This window comes from Schistocerca nitens, chromosome 2 (genome assembly GCF_023898315.1).
Source record: "Schistocerca nitens isolate TAMUIC-IGC-003100 chromosome 2, iqSchNite1.1, whole genome shotgun sequence".
NCBI classification, from domain to species: Eukaryota; Metazoa; Arthropoda; class Insecta; order Orthoptera; family Acrididae; genus Schistocerca; species Schistocerca nitens.
The window spans coordinates 624,675,299-624,701,674 of NC_064615.1; the positions used below are offsets into that span (position 1 = coordinate 624,675,299).

General features: G+C 40.5%; 1 protein-coding gene across 1 annotated transcript in view; it reads left to right on the forward strand.

Moving 5' to 3' along the window:
- The window catches only part of LOC126235209 (odorant receptor 43a-like), a 76,706-nt gene extending 63,939 nt beyond the window's left edge, over positions 1-12,767 (forward strand). The window contains exon 5 of the mRNA XM_049943940.1: positions 12,708-12,767. Coding sequence (XP_049799897.1) covers positions 12,708-12,767 — 60 coding nt within the window. The remainder of the gene's footprint in view (positions 1-12,707) is intronic.
- Positions 12,768-26,376: the final 13,609 nt, after the last annotated feature.

Genomic DNA, 26,376 nt, shown 5'->3' on the forward strand with positions numbered 1-26,376 from the left:
GTCAGAAAATTGAACATGGTAGGGAACCTAAAAACTCTGTAAAGCGGAATGCTAAGGTTTAGTCTAAATATAGTAGGTGTCAGTGAAGTGAAATGGAAAGAAGACAAGGATTTATGGTCAGACGAGTTTAGGGTAATATCAACAGCAGTAGAAAATGGAATAACAGAAGTAAGATTCGTTTTGAATAGCAATGTGAGACATAGAGTGAGTTACTGTGCTCAGCTCTGTGATAGGTTTGTTCTCATCAGAATGGACAACAAACGAACACTGACAACAGTAGTTCAGGTATTCATGCCGATGACACAAGCAGAAAATCAGGCGATAGAGAAAGTATATAAGGATATTGAGTGAGTAATTCAGTATGTAAAGACAGATGAGAATCTAATTATCATGGGGACTTGGAATGCTGTTGTATGGGAAGGAGTAAAAGAAAGGGTTATGAGAGATTATGCACTTGATGGTAGAAATGAGAGAGGAGAAAGATTTATTGATTTCTGCAGTACATTTCAGATGGAGATAGCGATTACTGAGTTCAAGAATCATAAGAGGAAGAGGTACACTAGAAAAAGGCCAGAAGAATGGAGAGATTTCAGTTAGATTACATCATGGCCAGGTAGAGATTCTGAAACCAGATCCTGGATTGTAAGGAGACTCAGATCACAATTTGATGATGACGAAGAGTAGGCTGAAGAACAGGAAAGCAATAAGGAAAAACTAACGCATAAAGAGGTGGTATACAGAATTACTAATGAACTTGAAGTTCTCTGAGGCTGTACATACTTCGATAGTGACTAGCTCAGTAAATAGTTCAGTTGAAGAGGAATGGATATCTCTAATTAGGCCAATCACAGAAGTTTCTACAAGGAAAGTACCTGTGAAAAACTATGGGTAATAGAAGAAATATTTCAGCTGATCAACGAAAGACGAAAGTACAAAAATGCTCAGGAAAAATTCAGAAATTCAGAACTACTGGTCACTTAGGAATGAAATAAATAAGAAGTGTAGGGAACCTAAGGCGAAATGGCTACACAGAAAAAGTGAAGAAATCGAAAAAGAAATGATTATAGAAAGGACTGACTCATTATGTAGAAAAGTGAAGACAACCTATGGTGAAATTAAAAGCAAGGTCTGTTACATTAAGAGGGCAAGGAGAATTCCACTGTCAATTGTAGAGAAGAGAGCGAGTAGTGGAAAGAAAACAGTGAGGTACTCTATGAAGAGGAAGCACTTACCTGATGATGCGAAAGAAAAAGAAACAAAAGTCGGTATTGAAGAGATATGGGATTCAGTATTAGAATCGGAATTTAGAAGAGCTTTGGAAGACTTACAATCAAATAAGCCAGAACCAATATATAATACTCCATCGGAATTTCCAAAATCACTGGGAGAAGTGGCACGTTGGTGTGTAGAATCTGTGATGCTGGCGACATACCATCTGACTTTGAGAAAAAGATTATCCACACCAGGAGTGCAAGAGCCGAGAAGTGGGAGAATCATCGCACAATCACTTTAACAGCTGATGCATCGAAGCTCCTGACAAGAGTAATATACAGAAGAATGGAAAAGGAATTTGAGGATCTGTTAGGTGGTGATCAGTTTGGCTTTAGGAAAGGCAGTCCTGACGTAGCGGTTGATAATGGAAGCAGGACTGAAGAAAAATCAACAAATGATCACAATATTTGTTGACATGAAAAAAATTTTAGTAATATACAATGGGGCAAGATTTTCGAAATCCTGAGAAAAATAGGGGTAGCTTGTAAGGAAATATGGGTAATATGCTTTATATACAATAACCGAGAGGGAACTATAAGAGTTGAAAACTGGAATGCAGTGCACGGATTAAAAAGGATGTAAGACCTGGATTTAACCTTTTACCCCTGCTGCTCACTCTATATCCCGAAGAAAAAAAAAGTACGGAAATAAAAGGAAGTTTCTAGAATGGGCTTAAAAATCAAGTTGAAAGGACACAAGAGATTACATCGAAGAAAGACGAATGCAATGAGAAGTAACAGAAATGGGTACAACGAGAAACTTAACATCATAATTGTTGATCACGAAGTAGATGAAGTTAAGGAATTCTGCAACCTATGCCTCAAAATAACGCATGATGGACGGACCAAGAACATAAAAAGCAGACTAGTTCTGGCAAAAACTGCCTTTGTGGCCAATAGAAATCCACTAGTATCAAACATTGGTCTTAATTTGAGGAAAAACGTGTGGAGCACAACACTGTATGGCAGTGAAACATGGAGTGTGGGAAAACCAGAACTGAAGAGAATAAAAGCATTTGAGGTATGGTGCTACAGATGTATGTTGAAAATTGGATGAACTGATAAGGTAAGCAATGACGAGGTTCTCTGCAGAGACGGTAAGGAAAGGAATACGCTGACAAGAAGGGGCAGGATCGTACAACACCTGTTAAGATATTAGAGAATAACTTCCATGGTACCACAGGGAGATGTAGTGAGTATAAACTGTAGAGGAAGAGAGAGACTGGAATACATCCATCGAATAATTGAGGATATTTGTTGCAAGTGCTAGCTCTGGGATAAAAACGTTGTCGCAGAAGAGGAATTTATGGCGGGCCACATCAAACCACTCAGACAACTGATGATTCAGAAGAAAGTGTGCAACTACTTAAATATTAGTACCATAATTATTAAATAATAATTAAAAAATATTTTAACGTGCAAGGGATAAGTCCCTGCAGTCACGCTATTTATCTGTGTCCTCGGTGGCAGCCGGCACGGTAGCTCAGCGTGTTCGGTCAGAGGGTAATGCGCCCTCTGTAATAAAAAAGCTGAGTTAACAGATCAACAACGAACGTAAATGGATGTCATACGACGTCCGCCACGAGCAGATGCAACGATCTACAGTGAACAAAATGAAAATAAAAAAAAAAAAAAAAGATGGATAGAGCGTCTGCCATGTAAGCAGGAGATCCCGGGTTCGAGTCCCGGTCGGGGCACACATTTTCAGCTGTCCACATCAAGGTATATCAACAACACCTGTCGGCAGCTGAGGTTTTCAGTTAGTTATCATTTATTCCAGGGAAAAGCTGCACGGTCATCAACAGTAACTGTCCTTTCGAGAACAAGTTACTGTCTTCGTATATATGATTTATTATTGTCGAATGTACTTTTCTCAGTGTGGTTGATTTGTGTGCTGGGCTACGCTCTTAACTCAGGCAGGCAGAAGCCTGCTGGTATTGCGTCAGATTCTGCCCTTGCGTTGTGGGGGGCTTGGGTTTGGCTGGTGGTTGTACTCTCTGCTCTTTCAGAGAAAGAGGTGACTGCGGCTGTGTCCCATGTTGAAACCACGTTAGAATAAATCGTTTCTGTATGTTCTTTCTTTGAAATGGCTTAAGCTCAAGCCAGCTAAAATAACTCACTATAGCAACTGTTTGGAGGCATTATATGACGCTGGTGGCAGAGTTGGGGGTTAGCGATTTGTCATTGTGTTAAAATGGAGGTACTGGAACTGTGTAAGCGTATGAGTCGCATGCTGACAGGTAAAATGGTTAATGGATAAGGGATCGGTTTGTCCATTTACTGGAAACCCCACTCAGATGGCTGGACTGGGTGTCAGCAGTATTGATCTGGTTGTCAATCTGCCTCGCCCTGTCCACCGTCTTATAAAGGAAGGAGGCGCGTTCTTTGGCGATACGTCGTGTCAAATAATTTTTTGTGCTTTTGGTAGAACTGTAGAACGAATGTGAGATTTATAGGCTATTGGATGAGCAGTGTTACCGTTTTCTGTAGCCATTTGTTTGCGGTCGCTCATAGCAGTTTGTCTGTGCAGCTATTGGTAAAGACTCTAGTATTACTAATTTCAGTGCCAATGCTTGCATTAAATTTGTATCAGCTATTACCTTACAAGAACTGATTACGATACTCTACATGCGCATAGATAGCGAGCAGAAGCTCCGGTGCGAGTACGTCAGGAGCGCTCGACGTGTTGCTCAAACATCCTGTTTACCGCACCACGAATCTGAGAATGTTATTATAAATGACGATAAAACAGTTTCTGTTTGCGAACGTTGTTGCAGAGTATGCAAGCCAGTGCAGATGCATAAGCATCGAAGTATAGTAGGAGATCATTGCGACCGTGGAAAAGAACTTTTTCATCGCCCACGAACGGAAATATTTGGAACACCAAAAATTAATTTATCTATAGTTATTAAATTTCGTCAATAAATTTGTCTAGGTGACATATTTACGTGATTCACATTGCAATATCACAAGTCAACGAAAGCGCGAAATAAGCCGTTGAAAGTTCAAATGTAATAACTGATGTAACCGCCAGAATGCTGTACCAAGCACACAAAGGTGCAAGTATTGTGTCGTACAGGTGTGGTATGTCAGTTTTCAGGGTGGAATTCTATGCCTATTGCACTTGGTCGGCTAATACAGGGGCGATTAACACTGGTTTTGGATAACATTTTAGTTTTCATATAATTATGTCCAGTATGTGTCGCCTGTAGACCGATCTCGTTACTGAACAGGCCAAGGCGACGTGGTGGCACTGTGTAGAGCATATTGGGTTAGAACAGTGGTATGTGGCCGATTGTTATCGTGTTGGAAAATTCTGTTCATGAATGGCAACAAAAAAAGGCAAATCATTAGACCGACGTAAAATTTCTCAGTATGGGTGCGGGGTATAACCACGAGGGCGCTCCTGCTGATATATGATATCGTACCCAGACCATAACTCCAGGAGTGGGTTCATTGAGTCTTGCATGCAGACAGGATCGTTTCAGGCGTTCACCTGGCCCCCTTCTGACCAACACACGGCCATCAGTGGTAGCGAGTCAGAACAAGTTTTGAGCAGAGAACACAACAGACCTCCACCTTGCCTCGGATGAGTTCTCGCTTGACACCACTGAAGTCACAAATGGCGATGGTTATGGGACAGTGGAATGCACTCTGCACGGCGTCTAGGTCAGATCTGTTCTTGAAGTAACCGATTTGTAACAGTCCTTTGTGTCAGCGGGATGCCAACTGATGCTCAAATTGCTGCTGCAGATACAGTACGAAGCGCCGCAGCCATACGCTGGACATAATGGTCTTCTATATCGTTAGTGCAACGTTTTGTCGTGACCACTGCTATCACTTATGATATACAGTAGCTACATTCCAATCAGTCTTTCTGTGGTATTGCAGAAGGAATATCCAGCTTCTCGTAGCCCTATTTAGACGACCTCGTTCAAACTCAGTGAGGTGTTGATAATGGCTTCTCTGAAGCTTTAAATTCTTTCTTGACGAACATCAACTCTCCACGTCCAAAGATAACTAAGGCTCACAACCGTTACAGCGTATATATAAAGCAAATCTAACCTGCATTTTTACAGTGGCGCTATTAGCGATTGGCGCAAACTTTAAAGAAACGTCGTGTACCATCTTTCCTTTTTGTCACACAACTTCTCCTACGTATTGCGACTTTTTCCCCGTCAGTGTATATTAGAATGTATCGTGCCAAATGATAGTTCACGCGTACTTCTCGCGTCTACGTGAACTTGCTAGTTAGAGCTCCAACTACCTGTTCAGCAAGTTGAAAATATCAGACAGGTGGGTAAGCACCGCCGTGTTAAACACGGAATGCGAGAGGCAGGTGTTTTGCTTGAGAAAAGGGGAGCTGGTGATATTAGTTCCCGATTGACCGGTAAACGTTTTGAATGTAGCAGTACCAGCCATTTTCGGGGGAGACCTCCCAGTTTTAATTTCGCTTAAATCTGACAGGGGCAGATGACTAAATAGTGTGTCTGTGCCGCAGGAAGTTTACTGTGAAGGGTTCCTCGTTGTGTAATAGAATAGTCTACGCTTCAAATCTCCACGTTCTTTTAATTTATGTGACTCTATGTGAATATAAATGAAGAACTATACTCTGTCTCTTGGATTCAGACTGTTATGTGTAGTTGTATGGCGAAGCTTTTTATTCTGTCACTTGTGCTGGCTATAAAAGAGCTCCATTTTTAAAACTCCCAACGACCAACAAATACAGTTCTTAGACGAATTATGATACTGTGGACTGGTAATTTCATTTGGAAATTTAGGTTTAATGTGGTACGTGGTTTAGCTGCTCCAGTTATCGCGGCTTCTGATTTTATTCAGCGAACTGATATAGAGGATTGGAGGGAGAGGAAATTTACCTTTGGTCTTCCTTAGAGTAGACCATATTATTTTCGCAGCATTGTTTCTTTTTCCCGTTTGAAATGTGTTGCCTTTGACCAGTTTGAATACCTCTTGCTTCGACAAGTTATCCAACTGTGAGAGTTATGCGGGTCCTGTCCCGACATGATTACCAATAAATATAGGTGACAAAGCAAACTGAGTAGTTCACTTATTACTTATAAAGCGACTACCAGGTGTGCTGTATTACGACGATGTTACCTCTCTCCATCCCAATATGTTAACGATGTACCTATTGTATTTACTTGTGATTGAGGAAGCGGACAATGACGGGTTCGATTAAGAACAGTTATGGTTAGCTACTTAATAATTATGCAGTTTACTACTGAAATTGTTACTCACTCCAACACTCTTAAAGACAGTGGGTTTTAGCAATATTCCGCGTGGCACTGTACGACATTAATCGATTCATACTGAAACTTTTAAAATGAACAGAACGTGATGTTAATAATTATACCGGCATGCACTCCTTCTGAGGTCCATTTCCCATCTTGCACTGACTCGATCATCATATTGTTGCGAAATGTAAAAAGTATTTTATGCCAAATCTGCGTGTAGAAAAAGACAATCACTTGCTGAGGTTTACGAAAAATTTGCAATAAGAATGCCAACACTATTACTGTAACTACCAGAAAATAACTACACTAATAAACAGTTCTGCGTAATGTCGTTTATCTTACTATTACAAACTCTACCGCGTGAAACTGTGTCGTAAGCATCTTCTACCATGGGAATATCTACCAAATACAATATCTGCCGTAAATGTGAGTACCACTTTTGCGCTCTACTTATCGCAAGGCTACCATTAACAGGCTGAGCAAAATGAAATTTTACAACTTTAGCAGAATAATTCTATACACCTAAACAGCTTTAGCAAAAAACAACAAAAAAGCTACCTTAAGGTAATATTACTACTTTCTAACACAAACGAAATACAGCTGTACAAGGATTGAATAGTATTAGAAAAAATATCGCATGGTACATATGTCTAATGATGATAGGCGAATTTCATCTTCAAAATTATGTGAAACAAAACTTAAATATATTTCCTAGATGAAAATAAGAATATACAGAAAAATCAACAAATAATCTCTGATCTACATTCGTATGTAAGTTTTGGCTCTGAACTTCCAGGATTCTCCTATCCAACAACACCAACGAAATAGGAAGTCCAACAAGTATTACGTTATCTTACAGGATGTCACATCGAATGACGATTAAAGCAATGCTGTGGCACGGTGGAAACTAAAACGCTCCTGATAACGCAATTTTATTTTTTGGACGAAAATCGTTGACTTATCACTGACAATCTTGAGAAATACGCTGTATGCTAAAATGAATTTTTCGTGCTATGTCGTAGGAAAACATACTAAATTTAGCCATCTGCGATGAAGCAGTCGATAGTGTTACGACCAAATGTGACAAAGACCGAAAAATATGTTCACTTGGGAGGATTTAGCATCTTCAGAGATCAATTTATTGCCTTTCACCACTCTGAATGAAACAGGTGAAGAGGTTGGTTGACCACATGCTGCAGGAGAGAATAATTAGGCCCTCAACTTCACCATTTTCGCCCATATTTTTGGTGCTGAAAGGGCAGGGGGAGTCAGGTCAATTGTTGATTTTAGGTCACTAAATAAAAACGTAATTTTGCACTATATCATGTTTCTTGATTTATACTGAATTTTTGTGGCTCTGAAAACCCAAATATTTTACGACCTAGATCTTACTCAGGTGTATTAACAACTTCCTTTGGCAGAAGAATGTAAACCATTCATTGCCTGACGGATTTTGTATAATGTTTTTAAATCTGGATTTGTATACCACGGTTTAGATGACCTCTTTCTTTCTAGTCAATGATTTGAGGATCATCTGCAACATTTTGCCGAAATTTTGTGGCGACTTCCTCGGCCTGTGTTAGAGATTAAACCATCCAGGATTAAGTTATCCCCGCATATTGGCATTTAGGGCATATTGGGTCACCCGATGGCTTTGATCAGGATCGCACTCAAGCTACTTACGACTGTCCTACAGCTACAAATACTAAGGAAACAGATCCATTTATCGGCAAGGTAATTGTTTTTTTTTTGAGATTTACACCATATTTTGAGCAGTTGATAACCCCTACAAATGCACTCAGAAAAATGACATGACATCAGCATTGCAGTGTTTATAAAATGCAACGGCCGGCGCACAAATCCAGGAAATTCTAGATTATATCCAAAGTGTGTCCTTCAGGCTGACGCTTCTACAGCCGAAGTTGGCGTGGTGTTGTTGAAGAAATATCCATGATTCACCCCTTCTTCGAATCTAAGCTCGAACAGCAGATGGTAAATAGGCTGCTACATCGTTGTCTTAAGCTGCCTTTTATTCGAGCACTTCTGTCTTCCATGCTTCTTGTTCTTGGTTCTTGTGCATTGTAGTAGGTTATCTCATTTCTGTATAGCCGATGCCTATTTTTGTGAGAACTGCAATCATTAACAACTTAGCTCTGTTCTACAGTTTTTATAATTCGACAAATAATGTGTCATGATTTTTCGGAAGCTGTGTTTCCATCACCAATCGTAACATCAAAAATACCTCCAATACCTCCTGGTTCTTCATCTTCCCTATGGGCAAACTGATCTCATCTAACATTGCCTCAATTATATGATCCTTTACCACGGAGCAGTTATTTCTTGTTCATTAAAGCATGTTTGGTACAAAACAGATCAGTTAAATGCCGAATAGTGTGCATGATGTTCGAATTCTCTCCAGATCATAGGAGAAAGGAAGTTTAAATGGAATTAGCTAGCTCTTCTACAGTTTAAGTCTGTAGAAATAGTTTGTATGATGAATTTAGAGTGTATGGACGCAGGCTTGATGTCGCCGTTCACGACGTGTACCACTTTCCGCATTTTGTTCCTCCGTGTGGAACAATTTTGAAACGTGAGAGGAAGGAAGCCCTTATATTCTGTTAATGCTGGTATCGCCTTTTCCGTTTAAACTGTCTTGTGTTGTTAGATGGAGACACAAATGCAGTCACTGATTATTCTGAGAATTGCTTAAAAATATTGTTGCAGTTCCATTTAGAGAATATCCCTCGTAACACGTTTGTCTTTCAGGTTTCATGATACTCACTGCAGGGAAAACAGTTTTGTGAGATTTTACTTTTGCAGGTAAAGACTTGCAACATCATCATGGTTTTTAGAGGCGCGTAATTAAAAGTTTCGGGTAAGAATCTGAATGCAAAGTGACGGAAAGAGGGACAGAAAACAATACGTTTGGCCTTTTCTCATTTCCGCCTGACAGTCTGGAACTCTACCGTGCTCATTATAGCTATGAACCGTCAAATGTAAACCTCTCTCTGTGGTGGAAAGAGAACAGTAAAATAACACAATCCAGCCTGCAATAGCGTAATAGAATGCACAAAGGAAAGCAGGTTCTACAGATATTAGATTACGCAGGCAGTCAACAAGAAAATTTCATCTGCAAAACTAACAGTGCTGAAAAGTAATGGGCAAAATTCGAGAATATTGTACGACATGCTTCAGACAGGTGCGTGACAAGTAAAATAGTCAGGCATGGAAAAGATCCACCGCGGTTCAACAGACTTATTAAAAAGATTGAACAAAAGCAATGAGTTTTTCACTGCAATTTTAAAAGTATTTGTAGCCTCACACAAAAATTGAACTTGACCGATGTCAAAATGAGAGCAAGATGCGCCTTACGTGACTAAAATTCTATCTACCGGCGTGACAGAAAATATAAATTTTCAGGAATGGCTTCTGAAGTTTCATAACTCTGTATATGCTTAATTTTTTTATGTTTAATCACTCAGAAGCACCCTGCACCATACTGTATACTATCCTTTTGACTTTTTTCCAAGTTTTTTCTTCTTTTCTCCTTTATGGACTCCTTAGTGACCTGCTGTGCTGCATATTCTGCTATATCAATGCGAACCTTGCTCATCCGTTCAATTTCTCTGATGGAATTTGCTCCAGGATTAATTTCGATATGATGTAGCACTTTCATCCTACCAATTTTGCAATCATTAAAAGCAATAACAGCATCACTGACCCCCCCACTTTAGTGTCTTCATTCCAACAAAAACGTTTTTTGGTAAGCGAGTCCATATAAGATTATTGAACGACTCATTGGGAGTTTGAGTGTGACCATGCAGACACTTCTTGAGTAATTCAGGATTTGCCAGGTCTCCGTAAATATGTTTTATGATATCCATGACTGCTACTAGGATGGAGGTTCAAATGGCTCTGAGCACTATGGGACTTAAGATCTGAGGTCGTAAGTCCCCTAGAACTTAGAACTACTTAAACCTAATTAACCTAAGGGCACCACATACAGCCATGCCCGAGGCAGGATTCGAATCTGTGACCGTAGCGGTCGCGCTATTCCAGACTGAAGCGCCTAGAGCCGCTCGGCCACCGAGGCCGGCCTGTTGAGACGGAGTCTTTATGGCTGCATGAACGGTTTGAATACTGGACTTTGCGGTAGTTGCACCATGAATCAGGTCCTGGAGAGCAAATGTGGTGTACTGGATTTTCATCAGTTGACAGTCTGTGGAAGAAGGTAGCCCATACTGCCTGCTTCATTTTCAACAAATCCTCAGTATTTATTCTAATGGCCATCCCATAAAACTGCTGTAGTTCATCAATCATTTTGTCTGGCAGCCTGCCTCTTATGGTTTTACCATCAGAAAATTTCTTGTCTCTCAAACTTTGCTTCAACTTCCTCAACCTGGTGCCCATCCTCTTCTGGACATAACCAACACATTCCAGTTTTGTGATAATCTTGTCACGTTAAGGCTGTGCGGCTACTACAATGTTATATGCTTTTGAGTCTCCATCACCTAAGAACTTAGTATAACACACTCCCCTTTCGTTCATGGATCGACTGAAAATTTCAAAAGCTGCAGAGGCCTCCATACCACCACTTGTTCCTTCATAATTTCTGTCACAGATATGCCCTTTTCATCCCTGATTTACACTTATAACGATGTTTGGTTAAACACTGGAGATCCATTTCCTTTACAGTATCCACACTGGTCCCCACATCAACAGAATTCTTAGAACTATAGCTGCACTTCTGCCAAGTGCCATCAAAAGCTACTAGTATGTCAGTCATACCTTCATTTATTCCAACAGCTTCGTTTGCAGCACCCTTTATTGATTCACATGCAACAGATTCCACAGCAGCTCCAATAAATTCTGCATACTTGTCGATTTTATGAGGTGGGCGTGGCATAAGCATCACGGCACACACTTTTTCTGCTGCAGTGTGTCCTTTGCCAATAGCTCTCAGTCCATAAAACCACCTAACATTTACTTCAAAATAATTATCTTTACAATTATCAGAATTCCAAAGTGAATGAATATATTTCCAACTGGCACAGTTAATGATAAGTTGCCTGGCTAGTCCATTTGATACCTCACTGTCTTCATGTAATCTAACTGGCCCTCCAAATATTTTACAACACACACATTCATCTAATACCCTTCTTAGGATGTGAAATCTATAAGAATATAACCAAACCTACCATTTACATCACTTTCGTTTTGAGAAAACTGTGTATCACAACGTTTTATTTCAGTCTTCGAAGCACTAATCGGTGTTTGTCAAGATACTGACGAGTTTCCCTGTATTTCATTCTCTGTAACTTCACACGTCACATATTGAACACAATGTTTGCCATTATTCGAAAATCTATTACCACGAAACCCACGTTTCTCAAAAACACTTCGGTTTGGCTTCAGACATAACAGAGGTGCAGCTACTCACAGAGGTCCAGTGTACCCTGTAATTATCGTATGGCAGCGAAACGCGTTAGCTATGCTAATACGTTAATGCGGAACCGATTAAGGCTGACAAAAATATAGTTCTAGTTTTAGCCAGTACGTGCAAATCTGGCGCTGTGAATGCAAGAAAGATGTGTAGAAATGTTTCCATATGTAATGGCTTCGCAACAGGACGAGGGCAGAAAATGTCAAACAAGTAAGTAAGGGATAATATTGCTGGTAACACAGTTTGCTCACTATGAGCACCGGAGACGTCGACGAGATGCTGTACAGCATTAACTTTGCATCTGGTGACCAAATTTTGAACCAATTATTTTCCTGCTTAATTTTGTTAACCAAGTTTCGCTGCCATGCGATAATTACATCCCACATTGGGCCTCCGTGAGTAGTTGAACTTTAATTACAACCATACGGTTGTGTTCTTCGATCACGATCATAATGAAACAGTGGTAACTGAGTTCGGTGCAAATCTTTTCTTCTTACCTTACTGCAAGAAATTTCTCCAAATACGCTTAACATAAAACGCTTTGACAATCACCTCAGTGTCAACCACTGAACGGTCAGTAGTAGGACCACGAATTTCTGGATCCTGTACACTTTCCGAGTAACATATTGGGAATTCCTAATTTGTAGACTGATTACACATTTGCTTGTGGTATCGACAAAATACTGCTGTATGTTTTGTTTTCAGCTGCTTCATAGTTCTCTTTTGTTTCTGTTTCAGCTGATGAATGCAGCCTACTCCTACTACACTCTGCTGCGTCAGGTGAACGGGCGCGACTAGCCTCATGGCTCTCACCTGGTATAACTCAGTTGGACAACTTCCATGTAAATCGCTAAGTAATAAGTAGAAGAGTAGTAAATGACAACAGGCCTTCAGTTTCTCGCCTTAGGTGCTCAACTCACAAGCGCTCACTGTCAAATCACGAAATGTTTTGATGTTTCGTCAACAGTAGGAATGGCGCAATGGCATATGAAATTTATCGCGCTCCTTGGGAAAGCATTCTATTATTAGAAGTACGTTATTTCGTGATACACCCAGCACCAATACACAGAATCACCAATACGCATACATAAAATTACCAGTAAACCTCACTATAGAACGCAAAATTTACTATCCCATAGAATGAACCGCTATATTAGGAATACAGAAAGGGAACACCTTCAGCTGAAATAGATCAAATACGAAGATGACCCAATTGCGAAACGATTACTCATGAAACATAAGATGTCTCATCAGCAACATAAAATTACCACATATCAAATTAATGTAAGCAATAAGCTACGAATTTGAAGCTATACCACCATGCAATCACATACAATTACCACATATCAAATTAATGTAAGCAATAAGCTATGAATATGAAGCTATACCACCATGCAATCACATACAATTACCACATATCAAATTAATGTAAGCAATAAGCTATGAATTTGAAGCTATACCACCATGACTTGTAAAAAACATTAAATTTTGAACAGAATAAAAGTTTACTTTCGCTGACTGAATTATTATAAAAATAACGAAATATTTCACTGTGCTTAGTACTACTCTTCGGTCAAAATGTTTTGTTTGCTTTTTCCTCAATCACGACGGTCCCGTCTCCGTTTCAATACCTCACTCGTTTTCCAAAGAACTAGAAATTTCTCAAGTTCAGTTCTTTCCATTCGCAGCCATTTAAGCAAAAAAAAAAAAAAAAATCAACTATTAAACGGAGATATTCCACATAAATTACGACAACTAAACTAATTCCTACATATTTTAGGAAATTTCCTTTCCAAATGAACATGCCACGCATTTCATCTATTCACTCTGAGTTAACAAAGCTTTCTTCAATGCTCGAAGGTAGTATGTAACTTGGAACGATACAGACATACTTTTCTACAAGCTTCCCAGGAATTCTACCGAAACTTCGCTGAAAATTGGGAGTTTCAAAATTAATACCGGGGTTTTAAGGCTTTGTAGCATTTATCATATTCAACTTACAACTATAAATAATACATGAAACGCCAGAGCAATTCAGTTTTGTTTGGATGCCGGTGTCAGTACGTATGCACTGTTTCCTGTGTGTTGCTTTAGAATGCGCTAGTACCATATACAGTTATCAATGAACAGAAAGTCGTCCATATTTTAGCGTTTGCAAGGTCTCAATCTGTTGTTACAGTGCAACGTGCATTCCATATTAAGTAACCCACTAGTGATAATATCACCCGCAGATGGTGTTATCAGTTTGAAGTTACCGGCGGTCTTTACAAACTGGAGAGTTCGGGATGACCAAGACTCAATGAAGAACGTGTTGAACGAGAGTCTTTCATGCGTAGCGCCAAGAAATCATTTCGGAAGGTTAGTCGCGAATTAGCAGTTCCAATTACGCCTATGTGGAGGTTTTTAATGACACATTTACAATTACGTCCATATCTACGATAGTGATCGTAGATAATATCGTAGATTATCGTAGATAATAAAAAGAGACTTAAATGTCTCAGGGACACATTTAATTGTAAGATCTACACATTCATATCGTTTGCAGTTGTTACATGCTCTATAGCCCACAGACTACGGTTTAGGTGCCAACTCTGCAAACGAGATATTGCTGAATGGCGTTGAAGATTTTCTGGATCGTGTCGTCTTCAGTGATGAGTCGACATTTCACCAATACCTGGATCAGAACAACTAAGTGATTGAGGCTGAAGCATATTTGAGCGTGAAAGGGTGCGATCTTTGGTTTGCCTCTGGCGGCTCGCAGTATGACAGTAGCAGCAACAGCTGTACGTTTCCGTACCGTGCAAACTACTTTCTTAAGCTGCCTTTCAACTGCTGTACGGAGTTCGCTTTACGGGATTGTAATACCGGTATCCTTGTCACTTAATGAACGCACTCATGTGTATAAAATGATATCGTGTTCATGTTATTTGCATATCTCAATAAAAGCAACAATAATCAGAATGATTCATGTTTAGTTCACCTTTCCTAATAAAGGGGTGCTGAAGTGGATCTGAATCATTCTTTCGTTCGTGTAAATACAGAAACTCACGACATTAAAGTTATATAAGCTGCATAAGTATTTACCAATCACTATGGTGTGCATGTAGTGCGCCATGCTTGTGCAGAGTGGTTTTCCTTTATAACGAGGTGAGATTTATGTTGGTTGGTTGGTTGGTTGCTTGGTTGGTTCAGTTGGATGAGAGGACCAATGGATTTTTGTGGAAATGCGGTAGTACCACTTAGTCAAATATGTGAAACACGAACGTAAAAATTTAGGGAAAAGACAAATGCCGCTTAGTTCAGTCCCTTTCTTCTTCTGCACCGTCGTTATCTGTGTTTTAGTACGTAGAAGGCTCACTGCAATTGCCCAATGATGTACGATATCGTAATTATATTTTTGGTATTACTTTTACTTTTTCACGCTTCATTAATAATCGTTTCTGTGTTGCGTACAACGTTAATGCACTTTTGCGGCGTTATTTGTGCCACTGCTTCCTCTGCTTGAATTTCTGCATACAGCGAAGCTTTTGTTATTTGTTGCCACGTAATGTCTAATCTTTGCCCAAATCATTCGATGACACTGAAGTTGCGGTGATACGGTGGAAGTCTAAGAACCCTCTGGCTTTCTTCTTTAGCTAATTCGTCCATAACATACTGTTGAAACTGTGGATTAATTTGTTCACTTATTTCATAAGCTCCTCCTTAGAAAAATCGTCCTGTAACCATTCAATAATGTCGGCTTCTTTCGTTCCCATTATCGAAATTTTATCTTTAATAACTGTAGTAGAGTGCATTAGCCATTACTATGATAGTCAGCCAAATTAAGTTTTCTTATAGTTGTCCCTTGAACCACTTCAGGAAATTATCGTATTGCATCTTCTCGTGGTAGTTGCTTGTTTTCTTTGATTTGTAATGGAAGAGACAGTTAAGTAAGAAACCAGGAGACAAGTATTCTTGTGCCCTTTTCCACAGTAACAACAGAACTTCCAAATATGCGATAATCTGGGTAGTCTTTTCTGACGGAATTACCGGCGTTCATCCAGATTTCGTTGAGCCACACAGCGTCTTCAAGCGGTACTTTAACAATGTTTCTTAAAAACCGACCACACCATGCTACGATGTCACCTATCCCCATAATAATTCTCCGTCCAGTAATCCCTTTGTACCGAAAACCATTAGCAAAGAAATCTTGCTGCTATCGAATATAGTTCTCAGCATTTTTCCTTACAAACTTTTACGACAGTGTTTCATCACATCTTCAAAGCGTCTGCAGTTCTTTCGGCTTCCTTCATTAGGGGCAATAGATTCGCACCATTGTGTCTCTTCTTCTAGAAATACTCCAGAGCACAAAAACTCAAGTGTGTGACCACTCAAAACATGATCAGATCACTAAACGTTCCGTTTATTCAACCAGACTTTTCTACACTCTTCCGCTGCAAGCTTCTGGCATCCTGTAGCACAAAATAAACTCGACCCAAAAAGAAACAAAGCATTCAACTAAACTGATCACAACTGTTTAGGTTACCGGCCGCAGTCATCGTCTGCAAATGACTATGGTACCTGTAGTACAGAGATTTAACAGTAGAAAATGGAACAGAAGACCAGTCCAAGAGGATTCTCTGATTGTTGTTGCTAAGGTAGCAACCCTGCTAACAGTTAGACGTCAGTCGCTTTGGTATTCTGACCTGGCGTAAGTGGAAGTGTGAACACATATAACGTGCGCCTCCGGGAGTCAGCAAATTCCCACAGCGTCGTACATTTGCAACGAGATTCCTGTAAATTGAATGTGTCTTTTGCCATGTACAGGCGGAAACTTTATGAGAGTTTCTTTTCCGGTGAAGCAACTTGGCAGGTGTTTCTCATCTTGATACATTGTAAATATGGCTCTTTCCTTAACTGGAAGCACTTGAACTACATAACACTATCTGGCACCAAGATGGTGCGCAATTCATTAAACGATGTTGTAACCGACTGGTGGACTGGCCGCAATAGGCCATTTGATGACAGAGCTTGTTTCCCACGGCCTGCACATTCACCCTATCTGATTCCATGCGATTTTTACCTTTGGGGTTTCATAAAAGATCATGTGTGTATGATTCCCCTACCGGCTAATCCACCAGACTTAAGAAACAGGATTGAAGCAGTTGTTGGTGCAATTACTCCAGACTCTCTGATCAAGGCTTGGGAATAACTTGCCTATCTACTCGATGTATGCTGTGTGGCGAATGGTACTCACATTGAACATTTATGAGAAAACCAGTTCCAGTTGGTTTTTCATATGATATATTATTCACAATTCTGATCTGAATGAAATAACTGGTACAAAGTTTTAAAACCTGGATATTCATTTTGAAATACCTCGCACCCAAAAATAACCACAATTAAACTTTAGATTACAAAAGCACAATAAAATATTTGTTTAAATACAGCACTTTGTTAATATATCAAATAATCCACAAAACAACACCTAACAAAATAAGGTAGCGTTTAACATTATTTTCAGGAAATCCAAAGAAAACAGTATCAAGTGATGATGTGATAAAAATACTATTAATCCTAGAGTAGTTTGTAATGATTACTTGTTTCAACTGAAGTCACCTACACAAGGCAAAAATAAATTTGCTGCAGATTCTTTCTTTGTTGACTTTATTCATTTATTCAGACAAGAAAATAATTTACCTTTGTGTATGTAGGAACGAGATAGATCGGGAAATCAGCATACGAATACAAGTAGGAAACAGGTCAAGGTTTGCTCTGGGAAAGCTATTAAAGTCTAGGCTTCTTTCGAGATCTTCAAAGACCAAGATCTACAAGACTATAATACACCCTGTATGTAGTCTTATATGGAGCAGAGACCTGGACTACCACCAAAACGATGGGAAGAAAACTTCTGACATTTGAGAATGCCATCCTCAGACAGATTTTTGGGCCAGTAAGGATGGAGATGAATAGAGGAAAAGAAAGAACTGTGAATTGCAGGAGCTATACAAGTCGATGAATGTCGTGGCAGCGATCAAAGAAAGAAGACTGAAGTGGTGCATGGACACGTAATGCGTTGAGAGGGCCAGATCATCATGCAGGTAGTGGAGGAAGATATTAGAGGCAAAAGACCACGACTACGATGGATTGATCAGGTCAGAGAGGATATGAGTACGCTGGGGCTGTCTGAAGAAGAATACATGGACCGAGAACGCTGGAGGGGGCTGATTGGTGAGGCTAAACATCGACTACGGTTTGTGTGGCCAACGCAGTAAGTAGGTATGTAGGTTTTAGGTATATGAAAATTTACAATTTTATGATTTCATTGCAACAAATCGGTTGGACATCTGCTTCATACATGACCTCAGGTTAGTTGCTCGGACAACTTAAAAACACAAAATTCTGTAATATAAGAATCATGTCAGTTAGAAGAGATTTATGTTCTTTTCGTTTATTACTTTAGTTAGGAGCAACTGTCGCGCTTTTCCGAACGCTACCAAACTGATATTCGTAACTTCCGAGGCTGAGGGATGTGTTGATTAAATTTTCATCCGTGTAAGAGTTTATTTTTAGTATCTTCAGCATGGAAAAACAACATTCCTACAGTTTAAAAATAGTATGAGTTCATGATGGCTGTTGGATGTGTATGATGTTAATGAAAATTGAAGAGTGCAACAATCAGAGGATATGCACATTCAGCTTTTTGCCATTTTTCGAACTTTAAGAATGGTCGTGTCATTGGCATGATGGAGAGGGGAGTATCCGTACGATGGATCACGCAGACATTTGGCCGTAATATGGTGGCTGCTGAACGACTGACAGGACTTTGACACGGGACAGCAATGTAACAAGAAAAAGTCGGAAAAGTAGCTTAAGTCAATGGAGTCCTCCAAATGCGACCCGTATCGCATCTATAATGTTTCCCCAAGCGTCTCTGGTCTGCTTATGTATTATATTCAGATATATTATTGTTGTCCTTAGGGTAAGTTTAAGTTAGATTAAGTAGTGTGTAAGCCTAGGGGCCGATGTCCTCAGCAGTTTGGTAGGAGATTACCACAAATTTCCAAGAAAATGTACAAATATGTGTGAAATCTTATGGGACTTAACTGCTAAGGTCATCAGTCACACTATTTCATCTAAATTATCCTAAGGACAAACACACATCCATGCCCGAGGGAGGACTCGAACCTCCGCCGGGACCAGCCGCACACACAAATTTCCAATTTTTGTTCCGCGACAGCCATGAAACGGAAGAGAAAGGAGAAACTTCTGACAGATTAAAACTGTGTGCCGGATCAAGACTCGGACTCGGGAACTTTGGCTAACGCGGGCAAATGCTCTACCATCTGAGCTACCGAAAATCTACTAACGACCTGTCCTCACTGCCTTACTTCCGCCAGAACCAAGTCTCCTACCTTCCAAACGGTTCTTCAGCATCGCAGGAGAGCTTCTGTGAACATTGGAAGGTAGGAGACGAGATACTAGGGGAAGTATGGCTGTGAGGACGGGTCGTGAGTCGTGTTTGGGTAGCTCAGATGGTAGAGCACATGCCCGTGAAAGGCAAAGGCCCCGAGTTCGAGTCTCGGTCGGGCACACAGTTTTAATCTGCTACGAAGTTTCATATCAGCGCACACGCCGCTGCAGAGTGAAAATTTCATTCTGGAAGAAAGGAGAGAGTTTACAGGAAACCAGCGTCTCAAACTTCACTCTGTGGCACTGTAGAGGACTTATGCCAAGCGTGACATTAAAGTACGAGTAAAGGATTATCCTATTCAATGCATATACCATTTATGTCAAATTAATTGTAAGTTAAGCTTTCAACAGGCTGTCATAATCATATTCAGAAAGAAAGACATAATGAGAACATAACATATCGTCTAATTTTTACTGAAAATAAGTGTTCACAGTAGAGCATTATTTTCGCATTACCTAATGTGATGAGATTTGGGTTAAATAAACAAAAATAATGCTCTAGTGTAGATACGTTACATTACATAATATTACATTTTCAAGCGTACTGCGTACGTTGACGCTTAGCCGAGACTGTGTACTTTTTCTTTCGCTAGTGGTTCTCTTTGAACTATACCAAGAGCAGCACTAGTCAGGACACTGTCTTTGCGGAAAGACAATGTAAGGTGGCGTGTGAGGCATTCGTTTGTGTTGGAGTAGAGGGTCCGCCAAGTGATATGGATCACGGTCGATGTATACAGGGTGGTCCATTGATCGTGACCGGGCCAAATATCTCACGAAATAAGCGTCAAAAGAAAAAAACTACAAAGAACGAAACTCATCTAGCTTGAAGGGGGAAACCAGATGGCGCTATGGTTATCCCGCCTGATGGCGCTGCCATAAGTCAAACGGATATCAAATGCGTTTTTTAAAATAGGAACCCCCATTTTTATTACATATTTCTGTAGTACGTAAAGAAATATGAATGTTTTAGTTGGACCACTTTTTTTGCTTTGTGATAGATGACGCTGTAATAGTCACAAACGTATAAGTACGTGGTATCACATAACATTCCGCCAGTGCGGACGGTATTTGCTTCGTGGTAAATTACCTGTGTTAAAATGGACCGTTTACCAATTGCGGAAAAGGTCGACATCCTGTTGATGTATGGGTATTGTGATCGAAATGCCGAATGGGCGAGTGTTATGTATGCTGCTCGGTATCCTGGACGACATCTTCCAAGTGTCCGGACCGTTCGCCGGATAGTTACTTTATTTAAGGAAACAGGAAGTGTTCAGCCACATGTGAAACGTCAACCACGACCTGCAACAAATGATGATGCCCAAGTAGGTGTTTTAGCTGCTGTCGCGGCTAATCCGCACATCGGTAGCAGACAAATTGCGCGAGATTCGGGAATCTCAAAACGTCAAAACATCAACATGGATTGCACCCGTACCACATTTCTATGCTGCTGTAATTGCATGGCGACGACTTGAACTTCGGGCACAGTTCTGCCACTGGGCAGAAGAGAAATTACAGGGCGAAGACATATTTTTTGCACGCGTCCTATTTAGCGACGAAGAGTCATTCACCAACAGCGGCAACGTAAACCGGCATAATATGCGCTATTGGGCAACGGAAAATCCACGATCGCTGCGACAAGTGGAACATCAGCGACCTTGGCGGGTTAATGTATGGTGCGGCATTGTGGCAGGAAGGATAATTGGCCACCTTTTTATGGATGGCAATCCACATGGTGCAATGTATGATGATTTCCTACGTAATGTTCTACCGACGTTACTACGAGATGTTTCACTGCATGACAGAATTGCGATGTACTTCCAACATGATGGATGTCCGGCACATAGCTCGCGTGCTGTTGAAGCGGTATTGAACAGCATATTCATGACAGGTGGATTGGTCGTTGAAGCACCATATCATGGCCCGCACGTTCACCGGATCTTACGTCCCCGGATTTCTTTCTGTGGGGAAAGTTTAAGGATATTTGCTATCGTGATCCACCGACAACGCCTGACAACATGCGTCAGCGCATTGTCAATGCACGTGCGAATATTACGGAAGGCGAATTACTCGCTGTTGAGAAGAATGTCGTTACACGTATTGCCAAATGCATTGAGGTTGACGGACATCATTTTGAACATTTACTGCATTAACGTGGTATTTATAGGTAATCACGCGCTAACAGCATGCGTTCTCAGAAATGATAAGTTCATAAAGGTACATGTATCACAATGGAACAACCGATATAAAATGTTCAAACGCACCTACGTTCTGTATTTTAATTTAAAAAAACTTACCTGCTACTAACTGTTCGTCTAAAATTGTGAGCCATATGTTTGTGACTATTACAGCGCCATCTATCACAAAGCGAAAAAAGTGGTCCAACTAAAACATTCATATTTCTTTACGTACTGCACGAATTTGTAATAAAAATGTGGGTTCCCATTTAAAAAAACGCATTTGATATCCGTTCGACGTATGGCAGCGCCATCTAGCGGGCCAACCATAGTGCCATCTGGTTTCCCCCTGCAAGCTAGACAAGATTAGTTCTTCGTAGTTTTTTCGTTTGACGCTTTCTTCGTGTGATATTTGGCCCAGTCACGATCAATGGACCACCTTGTATGAGAGATTTGGATAAAGTTATGTGTAGTTTTGTTATATATATATATATATATATATATATATATATATATATATATATATATATATATATAAAATCTTCAATTAAAGCAATATTTTCCAATAACATCACTTGAGTGAAAAGTATTTTTAACATCTTTGAAAGCTTCAGTTCCCACATACTGGTTGTTGATCATCTCCAAGATATTTGCTGTAAATTTCTGCGAACACCAGTGATCGGAGCAGAAGACAGGCTCATATTAAATCAACATAATCTGACGTCTCGACTAAGCACCTACTCAGTTAGAAATATGATAATAACTGCGTGTGGCTCGATGCACGTGTGCAAGCCTTTCGACTGGACAACAATTAAGCAGTTTGTATGTCCCAAAGCTACCCTATATATCCAACCGGAGAAAGGGAACCTACAATTTGACGATGAGTCCAAAGAACGTGTTGTTCTGGCTAATCCTCACATCGTTGAAAGATGAATTGCAGATTAAAGGCAGACTGAAAATTTTCGCTGTCCAAATGGGATTCGGATCCACGACGTCTCGGATCCCAGGCACGCGCTTCACCACTAGACCAAAGCTCAGACGACAGAACGGTTGACTCGTGATGTAACGACTTGGTGTGTGTGGATTCGTAAAGATAGCCATGCACGACTATTATCATATGAATTCTAACAACGTGAAATTCCAGGTTAAAATTCAAAACAGGAAACCGAACTGGTTACGTGTTAGGGCCATTGTTAGCAATAAGTGTAAAGGACGGAAGTGATTCCCATTATTCATCAGTCAGTGTCATGCCTAAATATTAACCAACTATAATAGTAGCAGCGGGCAGAGAGCTTACACATTACATCACATGAGAGTACGATAACCAGAATAGCAACGAATGTCACAAATGCACGCAGTGTAATTCAAGCGTCCACAGATCACTCTTTCGGTTAATCTAGCATGTCACTAAGTTGCTTATCGAGCTACAGTGAATGTTTCTATTGCTGACTGTAAATCTAGAACTAGTTGAACATACCATAAGAGACTTTAGGCGATGCACAAATTGCGACGAGTGAGCATGTTATCCTACCGGAAACTCCACGTTCCACATATTTCCGTGGGTAGCTGTTACCGACATATTGCCGAACCAAAACACACACGAGTGATAGAGCACAATTATTCTTCAGCCACATCCGTTGTCGTTGCGCACGCAGTACGTCGTAAGGTGCGGGGGGCAATGTATTTTATAAATGGTTTTGTCACTAAAGTGGAAACAGACGGTGTCTCGTACTCGTTCGAAGCGGGTTTCCAATTATTCCCTTCGACCCATGAGGAGTTCGGCATATGCATTTAGTGACGAACGTGGTTCAAAATGGCTCTGAGCACTATGCGACTTAACTTCTGAGGTCATCAGTCGCCTAAAACTTAGAACTAATTAAACCTAACTAACCTAAGGACATCACACACATCCATGCTCGATGCAGGATTCGAACCTGCGACCGTAGCGGTCGCTCGGTTCCAGACTGTAGCGCCTAGAACCGCACGGCCACTCCGGCCGGCGACGAACAGGGCCGTGGTCTGTATCCATTTCTAATAGCTACCCTTAACCGAATAAGCGTAAGGCTACACTTGCGGCTATCGAATTCTGATAAACTAACTACGTCAGAAGTGTTTGACAGAGGCTCTCAAACTGATTCGACAATTCAAGATTTCTAGAAAGGCTATTCACACCATTGATGAGAAGCGGCTTCTAACCTAACGGCACGCTTATGGAGTGACGGTACAGCTGTGCGACTGGATTCGCGATTTTCTGCCAGAATTGTCACACTTTGTAGTTACTGACGGGAAGTCACCAAGTCAAACAGAAGCTATATGTGCTGATCCGCATGGATGTGGTACGGATCCTCTGATGTTCCTAATCAACATAAACGATTTAGGAAACAATGAGAGCAGCCCTCCGTGATTACTTTAAGATGTTCCTGTCGTTTATTTTCTGATAAAGTTATCAGAAAATGAAAACGAATCGTGTAATGATTTAGGCGAGATATCTGGACCGTGCGGTATACGACAATTGACCCGGAACAATGAAACGTGTGTTCTTCCTCATCACTTCAAAGAATTTCCCCTAAAATTCAGTTACACCATAAAGCACTTAAAAGCTGTCGATCCAACTAAATACCTATGAACTACAACAGCGAACGAGTTAAAAGGAATCATCATATGGAAACTGTTGTCGGTGAGTTTTATTGGCACAACACTGATGCGGTAAGTGTACTAAAGAGGAAATACAGAAAGGAGGACAGAATTCTATGAAGAATATGTAGTCATAACCAACAAGGAGAGGTTGCCACGAGTGGGATCGACTTTTTGATAGCACCTATTCGGTTGTGTAGGTTATGATCCTATGTATCAGAAAATGAACCGCAATTAATTGAATGAAAATAATCGTGACAGTCATTTTCATAATGAGGTAAATAACGACTTGTAATAGGAACATCATGTAACCCACTACCTTCAGCACACCAGAAAAATCACTTAACCATCACACTAATTAGGTTTTTAAAAAAACGTTGTTGTTGCAACCCTTGCCTCCTAGTCGATCACAGGAAATTCTTCTGTGCTCATTACTCGGAAACGAGCGCCCAGAAGGATGAATTATTTCAGGATGTGATACCATTAATACCTGGTATCTTAACCCACACAGTCACCTACTATGTGGTTTCCAAAAGTCGTAAGCACCCCTGAGGATATCGCCTTATAAGGGTGACACTACCAGGAGTTTTTGCTGTAAATAACGGTGCTTTTACACACGAAAGCATAATGACCATTCTAAGCTAATTCAGACAAAGGGGATAGCGGTTTCAAAGTACTGTCAAACTGAACTTGTCTCATGATCTGAAGGATAACAAGGAGCAAATTTTTGCTCTCGTGCTCACACCATTCAGCAACATTATTAATTATGTTTCCAGCTCCACTCCGTTAAGTACCAAGTCTTTCCCTTTTCCAAACAGTGAAGAGAGTATTTGGTACTGCCCGTGATGGGCCAGAACCTCATCGTCAATCATCAATAGATATTTTACTTTGCGACACAACCCAACATGGAACAACAATGGCTACAGATGCTGGGTTACGTATTAGATTGCTGAGTTCGGCATGTGCCAGACAGTAAATACGTTCGTGCCAAAGTCGACCAACTTCTATCGCCTTCTGCCAATCCAGAACTAGGAAGCGACTTCCATCTGTTTCTCAAGAGGCTATACGCTTGTTCGTTCTTCTCTGGAGTATTGATGGGCGGTTACGAAACAGCGTTGATGGTGAACGTCGAAAACGTTCGAAAAAGCACAGGTCGGTTTCTCACGAATTAGGGGTAACAGTGTCAGAGGTATTACGAGCGATTTTCTGTGGCAACCACTAAAACAATGGCATTTTCCGTTCCAGCGAAATGTGTTTACGAAATCACAATCACCACTTTTTCCTACGAGTGTCAAATCGTTTTGTTGATTCCCATCATGGGCTGAAAGGACTATCTTGATAAAATTAGAGAAGTCTTTTCCCCCACGTGCCACGTGGAACGATAGAGTAATAATTAATATGCGAAGCCCCTGCCAGTTAATTAAGTGTTGACTGCAGAGTAGTTAATGTGGATGTAGACGTAAAGAAACAGGAGACAGCTGCAAACGCTGTGTGGAGAAAGACTAATTGCTATAAACACTATAACTGCAAATGCTCTCCGTCACAGTAATGGAAAATTTATTAACGACTGCAGTGCTAAACAGTCCTACTATGATGTTCTTTTTAAACAACCTAGCGTAGCTGCTCCGAAGGATGTAGCGTCATGTACATCTTATATTTGCAAACTTCTTTTTGTCGTCCTAAGTATGCCTGTGGAAATTATATTTTGTTACCAGTAACATTTTTCGTTTTACTGATTTACCAGTTTTTCTACTACTTTTAAGTCGCCTGACCTGCCATCATCTTTTATGAGAACGGTGTGAAATAAGAAAACGCTCAAGTATCTTACGGCGAGTTTCAAAGTATTACAACCGAACGTCAGCGGAGGTTGATTGGTTGATTTAGCAGAGGAAACCAAACAGCGAGGTCATTGGACCCATCGGATCAGGGAAGGATGGGGATGGATTTCGGCCACGCCCATTCAAAGGAACCATCCCGGAATTTGGCTGAAGCGATTTAGGGAAATCACGGAAAACCTGAAACAGGAAGGCCGGACGCGGATTTGAACCGTCTTCCTTCCGAACGCGAGTGCAGTGGCCTAACCATTACGCCACCTCGCTTGGTAAGGTATTACAACAAGTATATCCTTCTGTAATCGTAATAGAAGA